At 41.5% G+C, this 8973-nt stretch overlaps 1 protein-coding gene across 1 annotated transcript; it reads left to right on the plus strand.

Moving 5' to 3' along the window:
• The first annotated feature begins 580 nt into the window (after window positions 1-580).
• On the plus strand, window positions 581-8026 carry slc25a25a (solute carrier family 25 member 25a). Its single transcript, XM_028578037.1, has 10 exons — window positions 581-849; window positions 2457-2583; window positions 2704-2791; window positions 2887-2998; window positions 4266-4424; window positions 5163-5315; window positions 5414-5521; window positions 5641-5808; window positions 6176-6326; window positions 6612-8026. Exons 1-10 carry the CDS (start codon window positions 688-690, stop codon window positions 6794-6796), a joined length of 1413 nt encoding a protein of 470 aa, XP_028433838.1. The 5' UTR covers window positions 581-687; the 3' UTR covers window positions 6797-8026.
• Window positions 8027-8973: the final 947 nt, after the last annotated feature.

The following is an 8973-nucleotide window of genomic DNA, read 5'->3' on the forward strand; positions in this document are numbered from 1 at the left end:
TTGGCCTGTTTTTTGGGGATAATAGAGTTAAAGTTGCTTGATAGTTAATACTGACACATTTTCTGGCTCTAAAAAACACAAGAAATATTAATTTTCTCAAACTTTGTATGAAAGTAATATTTCCAAAGCAATTTAATTAATTAATTAATTTATTTATAAATAAAACATATAAGCTTATAATATTTATATTTCATTTTTATCAATAGTTTTAGGAGTTCATGGCTCATATACCCCCAGGAGCCCCTTATGTCCACTTCTGCCCAAAGACTAATAAAGACTAAGACTAATAATTAATTAAGTAATAACTAATTTTACAGTCAATCCTTCTGCCACAGTTTAAATTAAACAAAAAACGGGATTGGTCAATCCTTGCTGGCTAAAAGGGGGAACAGGATTGGCTGGCCATTCTCCGTTACTTTACGCAAGATGAAGGCGCCATCGAGCCGAGCCCATCAATGGGAGGCCTCAGCGATTGGTCAGTAGTAAAATGACGTTAGGATGCCGGCGGTACAGCCAATGTCGTAAAGCTATTCCGGGAAGGGGCGTACCCTTCAAGACGGGTTCATACTTTAGAAGCCGGCGTTTCCTTACCGGCGTTTCATTCTTCTCTTACCCCGTGGAATAGAGACATCGCTGGGGCTATTTATTTATTTATTGTAGTTTCTTTTAACTTTTCCGAAGCCAAACATGCTCGGCCTGTGCCTTTACGTCCCCGTGTCCAACTCAGACCCGGTTGAAGTGGAATATTTTGAATCTAACGGACTGCCGTCGGAACTGAAGTCTCTCTTTAACAAACTGAGCGTGTTCCTACCGTCGCAGGAGTTTTCAACCTACCAAAGGTGGCGAAAGGTGAGCGGGAGAAACACTTACCTTACCTACTTATCGCTTTATAGCTATGTCAACAATTACAACCACCTGCTTGTTTAAATCTCCTTACTTTGACCGTCACTAAATCCTTTCTTTCCGGGCGCCGGAAAGATTTAACATGGGGTAGCGAAAGACCTTACGACTAGGCCGCGAAGCTACCCGGCTTCCAGAAAAGTCGCTACTGAAACCTAGCGCGGGCTACAGACCGTAATTCATTCAGGGACTATCCACCCTAAAAAGGAATTTATGCTATGCTATGCTATGCTATTGCTGGTGAATTTGAAAAGTAGGTGAAGTCAGTATATGCTGCCATATGCAACTGTAACGTTATGCTCAAATGAGTCTTATTTAATGTTAATCAATGTCTGTACTTTAAAGCTTCGAGTTTGTAAAAAGTAAGAATTCCAAGTCCTTTTTCGTTATAATGCAGGTCGAGGTACTTTATAAATACTGGGAAACCCTCAATCCACAGAAATTCACACAGCTCTAATTTACTTATTACTTACACATGAAATTCAAACTGTTGAACTGTTCCTCGAGTTTTGTGCTAAAAGGTTGCACTGCGCTGTGACTCATGCTCATGCTGACCGGTCAGAAGTTAAGGGGGTCATAGTTTTCTTCGTGAGTGACATGATTGCACGTGCAAAAAAAAGTTCTTTAAATATGAACTACTTTGGTATGACAATAGCATCTTGGGTCTCCAGCAAAGTCAACTGCCACTTGGCTTTTTCTCTGGTATTTCAGACATTAAGGAAAAGGGCATGCAAACACTAACCAAACCTTGTCTCTTAGTACAGGAATAGCAATAGAATTAAGAGTCGACATACAATTCCCCTTTGGCCGTGCTGGAAGTCACATCGGTGAACTTGTGCAGGTAGTTTAATGTGAGCTGCAGGGGAGAGCAGAATGTTCTGCAGGGTATCATTACAGTGTGCCTGCCCTATGGGCAGCGGGCTCAGGTTTACACTGTCGGTAGGCTGGAGGACTGCCTGTGTCCTCGTCTTGTTTTAGCTCAGGACGTGTGAGCTTAGACTGGATTTAAGCGGTTGGCAGATCAGCCTGCAGTTCAGGTCACAGATGAGACCAGAGTTTGACTAACCCTCCCTCCCCTGGTCTGGGAGTATCTGACGTCATCCCAGTAATTTAAGAACACCAAGAGCATTTCGGGTTAGCAAATGGGGTCATAATGCTGTCTGGTGGGGTCATAAAACACAAGCAAGGACACAGTTTAAACCTCCAGTCACATTCAGCCAGAATTGCAGGATTGGCAGTCAGACAGGACATCAGAGTGCATTCAGAACTAGCTGTACCAGTTACATAAGTGCAAGTGAATTATTTTAATGAGTTTGTGCAAGTGACTCTCTGCACACCACGGCACCATGTCATCTGCTTCTGTGGTTTCTCCCCAAAGCTTTGTGTAGAAACGATGTACTACCAAATGTAGTTTGCATCTTTTGCATCGATTTAAGTGGAATTCTTAGTCCCCCAACAACTCAAATTATTCAAACTACTGTCCTTTTGTATCTTACTCAAAACAAAGTACCATGTCTCACTGCCTGTGTATATATATTTTTTTTTTTCCCCTGCAGAAAACCTTAAAAGGGGAAGAAAATAATGCAGATGGACAGCTGGACTTTGAGGAGTTTGTTCACTATCTGCAGGACTATGAGAAAGATCTGAAGCTTGTGGTGAAAAGTCTCAATAAGAAGAATGCAGGTATGAGGCTGTTACCTAGATGTTGCTGATGAAGCTTGGTTTCATCTTTCACTTTGTCAGTAGCTCACCTACAGTGTGAGACAACTTTTTCTTACACCTTTTCTTTGTTTCCTTTTTAAGGCCATGTTGATCCTAATGAGTTCATGCAGTCTCTTAAGGACCTTGGTGTGCATATTTCCACACAGCATGCAGAGAAAGCCCTTAAGAGGTAATTTAATTTGTCCATTTCATCCACTGCAATCCTGGATTGTTTGAGGGGCTCAATGTCTTACCTTTTTCTTACATTTTTCTCTCTTTTTAAAGCATGGATAAGAATGGAATGATAACCATCAGCAGTGAAGACTGGAGCAACTTCCCCTTGGTGGAGAAGACTGAGAACATTCCTGAGATCATCCTCTACTGGAAACACTCCACGGTTAGTTCAACAGTCTGCACTGAAACCACAAGTCTCTGCCCAAAAGGGAACTCGTGTAGACAGCTGAGCTGTAACAATTCACTACCGGAACCTTCACAGGGAAGTTGAATTATTTTTGTCTTCATTTGAAGAAAAAATAATGTGGAAAGAACAAAAAAATTCCCCTGTTTTGTATCAGAAGTTAGTGTTGCATAAATCTTCCAAAGTCCTATTTTCATCCAGCCTTAGATCCGATAACGGTATCAGGGCCTTCAAAAATGGTTTCACTCAAGCTGGAACTAATCAAAGTGCATAGGGTGTTTCACCTTCTTCCTGTCTGGGAAAGAGCAAATTCCCTGAAGGGCTCAATGTTGTGCGTCAGCAATTAAGCCCCTATTAAGCTATGAACGCAGTTGGTCCCATTCTGGGAGGATTATGTCGGAAGGGTTTATCCATATGTCTAGCTCTTATGTAAAAGAGAGCAACAGTCAGTCAGCAAGTGAAGACTGAAATGATCTAGCAGTGCTCCTGCAGGAGGTAGATGTGATCTGGGGTGCTGTAAAAGTTATGTCATGGCTGTTCCTTCTAATGAGGTGACACTGACGGGGCTAAGAATAGATCTGGAGTTACCCCTCCTGGGAGGCCAAGCAGAACGCAGCCAAATTACTGATGAAACCTTTTTTTTAAATTTGAGACTCCTGTTAAAAGGGGACCAGAGATCCAATGCTGCAGGTTTACAGATGGAGTTCATATCCTCATGCTGTTCCTGACCTAGATCATTTTGTCTCCTTATGGACTTTGCCCTGTGCCTTACTGGAGCCTCATTAACAGTGTGGCTCAGATTTCAAAGCAGTACAGTGTGTCTGTGCTTATCCACTGAAATCAGTTGAATCATGACCTCCACCTGCTGGGGTGTCTGTACAAACAAATCTGGTGCTCAATGACGGCCACAGTGGTTAGTTACTGTGGCATGAGTGTGATTCATGTGCTGCCCACAAGAGAACTTTTCAGAACAGTACACCTGCAGAGCAGCAGGTTTTTAGTGCCACCTGTGAAGATTTTTACTGGCTGTTTGGTTAAGAAGAGGAACTCTAAATGACAGCTGTTGGCGGTGAAGACAAACCAATAGCAAAAATAAATAAGTTATACTACTAAAACATCTCATGACATTGGACCCTTCTAGTGTGATGTCTTTGGCCAGGGAAGTTACAAATGTTCTTTAAGGGAAATTAGTCTTACAGGCCATCATTCCAACTACTAATTCCTCATGTCTCTCTATTCTTGGCAGATCTTCGATGTAGGTGAGAACCTTATGGTGCCTGATGAGTTCACTGTAGAGGAGAAGCAGACTGGGATGTTGTGGAGGCACTTGGTCGCAGGTGGAGGAGCTGGAGCTGTTTCAAGGACCTTCACCGCTCCCCTGGATCGACTCAAAGTCATGATGCAGGTAAGGCGCTGCAATCAGGGAAAGTGTGTGTCTTTGGGAACATGGCAGTGGGTCGATTGAAGTTGTGGAAACTTATCTTACAGTAGAGAATTATCATCCGCATGTGGGGTGATATGAACTAGTTTTTCAGCCATTTTTCTTAGCCACCCAGACATAATGTAAATCTTTCTAAAAACCTGCTGAATTTGTAAGATTTAGGCCCTAAAAATCAAATTTTGAATTAAAACAAAATGTAAATGAGGTTCTCCCTGAGGCCGCAATTAACCTAGTTTCGTAACCGCAGGTGGCACAATCCAGAAGGAACTAGATTTCCCAAGGGCCAGAAACAAGTTAATGTTTAACAGACGGTACACTCTGTAAGAGTGGGGGGGGCCAGAGTCCAGGCACTGACGACTGTTAAAGCCAGGCCACTCCGCCGACCAATGACTGGGTCGTCTCCCCTTCAACTGCGTAAACTTCACCGTCATAAATAGGATAAAGGTCTTAACTGCGCAGAGTCAGATCTGTGTCAGTGGAACTGATGTGTGTCAGTTGTCGGGTGGAAAGTCGACTTTGAGCCCCTATCGATTAGGTCATTTTCTCAACGACTTATTAAACAAACCTTGTTGGCCTGGTTTAGGGTCCAAAGGCACATCTGGGCCTACATGGCACCCATGTGCCTCCACAAGCTATTAAAACAAAGTCAGGTCTCCAAATAGTATGATGATTGTATCTAATTGTCAACTTCTTCCATCTCAGGTTTATGGCTCTCGAACCAACAACATGTGCATCATGAGCGGGATGATGCAGATGATCAAAGAGGGTGGTGTGAAGTCGCTGTGGCGAGGAAACGGTGTCAACATCCTCAAAATTGCCCCCGAGTCGGCCCTCAAGTTCATGGCGTATGAGCAGGTATGACAAGTGACGCTTGCTGTAACTCGACTGTATAATTCCTGACACTTGGTGTTCATGTATTGATGTATTTTATTTTTCTCGATTGGTTTCTCTAGATCAAACAACTAATCTGCAGCGAAAAGGAGACTCTGAGCATTGTGGAGCGATTTGTTGCCGGGTCTCTGGCCGGAGTGATCGCCCAGAGCACCATCTACCCCATGGAGGTGATTATCAGTTTAATTACATCTGCTCTAAAAAAAATTTTTTTTAAAAGCATCCAGAAAGCTTTATTTAGGAGCTGGCAACTAAACATTTGACATTTTCTTTATTGTATCTGTCCCAGGTCCTGAAAACCCGTCTTGCTCTGAGGAAGACCGGGCAGTACTCGGGTATCTTAAACTGTGCAAAGCAGATTTTCAGGAAGGAAGGACTTGCAGCGTTTTATAAAGGCTACGTCCCCAACATGTTGGGCATCATCCCCTATGCAGGCATCGACCTGGCAGTGTATGAGGTGAGCAATAACACACACACTCACACACACATGCACTAAATCTCAGTGGGTTTATTCATCTTGCATTCTTTAGCCTCTTAACCTAATTCATCTTCTTACTAATTAACTAAACACATTCCCTTTTTATTATTGTGACACCACTTTTAATCAGAGCAAGATCAAGATGTTAATCTTTTCAGCTGCACATTTACAGTTTTTCTTGCCTTTTTAACTTTGCACAATAAAGTGTCAATGCCAATATAAAACTGCACCCAACTGAGATGCATAACACAATCTGAATGAAATAATACGGCAACAAAAGCCATATACACAAGTGTAGGTTTAAAGAATTTGCTCTTTTTCTCATCTCATGGTTTTCCCTCCTCAGACACTAAAGAACCGCTACCTGCAGCAGTACGGCACCAACGACACCAACCCAGGCGTGGTGGTCCTGCTGGCCTGCGGCACAGTGTCCAGCACCTGCGGTCAGCTCGCCAGTTATCCTCTGGCGCTGGTCCGCACCCGCATGCAAGCACAAGGTGAGGCCTCTGCTCCACTGATACTGCTCCTTTTGTCAATTATAGCGTTTTTGAACTCAAAAGTATCTTGTTTGGCATTTGCTTAAACAAAAAAGAACTTGGGCCAGAGCTGTAATGATTAATCAATTGACTGTAAATGAACTGGCAAATACTTGATTGATTGAGTCCAGAGAATTTTTGACGTGGAAAAAGAGGGACAAACAAGGAAGCTCCTAATTCTGTAGTCACAGTAATATTTCTCCCATCATCTTAAGTGTAACCTGTTTTTATTTGTTTTCTTTACAGCTGCGACAGGGGGCAACCAGCAGGTGACAATGTCTGGTCTCTTCAAGCAGATCTTGCAGACAGAGGGCCCGACGGGGCTCTACAGAGGCCTGGCCCCCAACTTCCTCAAAGTCATCCCCGCCGTCAGCATTAGCTATGTGGTGTATGAGCACATGAAGACACAGCTGGGAGTGAAATCGCGCTGAAACCAGCCCTCGGATTGTCATGTTACTTCTAAGCTTGAATGTGACAAGTGGACCTTTTGGCCCCGCTGGGGGTTTGTGGGACGATCTCATTCTGTGAATGTCAGCTGACGAAAGACGAGAAAGGCCACTTGGAACGTCGGAAAGGCCAAGGTGGAGGTTATGGACTCTGTGAGCTCAGGATGTCAGGATTGTGACTGCTGCTATTTATGTTTGTTTTTTAAATAAGTTTGTGTTAAGAGCTGAAACAAAACATTGTACGGATGTGGGTGATTTGTTAATCGAGGACCAAATGGTTTTTGCTCTTTCTACCATTTTTGAGTTTTGGTGGCTGAGCAACCTTTTTTTTTTTTTTTTTTCTGTTTTTTGTATGACACTAAGCTTTGGTCGGTCAGTTCAATGCATCACCAGCATTAGTGTTACACAACTCTACTGAAAACGACTCCTATTCAGAGCACTATTAACATGGAAGATATAGCATTTATTAAGCTCTTTTGAGAAGTTGTATTATTTAACAGTTATGCCTATAGTAAGAAATGATTGTGTCCCTAAAATGAGAGGATTTTGCACATGTGAGTTTGCTCTCTCTCCACCCCTGTCCCAGATGAATGAATGATTGTATGACAAGATTTTGTGACAGACAATGGAGTATTTATTTCCATCCGTCCTATATTTATTGTTTTTATTGTCTAGGAGAGAGGGAGAGAACTTGCAATGCTGCATGCTTCCTGTCTGCAGAGCCAAATGTGCGATTTGATAACTGTTGAAATGCAGTGAGTGTTTTCAGGGTGGGAAACAAACACCAGGCAACAGCCTTAACATGTGGCTATGAAACACTAAATATAGTTGTCTGAAATGTTTTGAACAAGGTTGGAGTTTGTACTCCTTAAGTCACTGTAGATGATGTTTGAGACTTAAAAATAATTTTGTTCAGATTATGTGTGTAGATGGTTTTGCCTTTAAAGGTATAAATGTCTTAATGTTAACCTCAGGTTAAGGGCAGATGTTTAATTCACAAAAGCAGTTTTGTTTTGTTTTTCCTTATCCCATCTTTACTCGGATAAACAAGGGCTTTGAAAAGGATTAGCGACATAATGCACTTTAATCAATGCTTGAAGGGCCTCTGAATGAATCAGAATTCAATCCAGGTATTAGGATTCAATTCTTTTGTAAAGGAGTTTTAGTCTTGTTTTAATGGACCATTTTGATGCAAATAAAAATGCAAATTCTTGACCGTCTTGAGTCTTTTCCTATTGTACAGAATCAAGTAGATACAGTATAAGAGCTGTGATTTGTCCAATGCTGCCACTATCTGCATGAATAGAGAAGACTGTGGAGCTAAAACAAAATTTCCCCGGCCTTAGTTCTGGTGAACTGATACTTAATGGTGAGATCCTATGATTCATAAAATGAGGTTTTAAGAGTTGCACTATAGATTTACAGTATACTATACCTGCCAAGTTGTTTCACAGTATTAGCGAATCCCATGGACATTACATAAATAGACCTATAGAAATTCAACTCAATTAATTGCAAAAGACTACTACTTAGTCTTAAAATGTTTTGGCTTGTGGCCCGGTTGGCTCAGTCAGTAGAGCAGGCACACATACTTTAAGGTTTATGCCTTGACGCAGAGGTCATGGGTTTGAATCTGACCGGTGATTATTTCTTCCCACCCCCCAACAGACCTTTATTAAGAGATTAAGACATTAAAGTAAATTTGTGACCTTGAGAATGTAATACGTTCTTACATGTATGTAGAATTACTGCAGAAAACAGTTAAACGGGATGGGATTTGTAAACGGTGTTATATAACAGTTGACTAGGATTACCAGTGGTGGAATGTAACTGAATACATTTACTCAGGTACTTAAGTATAATTTAGAGGTACTTTTTCTTGAAGTATTTCCAATGTTAGCTTATTTACACTTACTCCACACAAATATTGTACTTTTTACTTAATTACATTTATTTGATAACTTTAGTTAATTTGCAGATTTACATTCAAATTAAACCTGGCAGTATATAAAATAATTAAAAATAGCTTTACCTTTACCAGCTGCAGCATTATAATACAAGAAATACACACACACGGGTATAACATAACTGGTTGTTATATAACAATAGGATTACTGTCGATTAAAACTCGTTTGACTTTTTTCGCGGAGGGTTCAGTTCGC

This window comes from Perca flavescens, chromosome 5 (genome assembly GCF_004354835.1).
Source record: "Perca flavescens isolate YP-PL-M2 chromosome 5, PFLA_1.0, whole genome shotgun sequence".
Classification (NCBI taxonomy): Eukaryota; Metazoa; Chordata; class Actinopteri; order Perciformes; family Percidae; genus Perca; species Perca flavescens.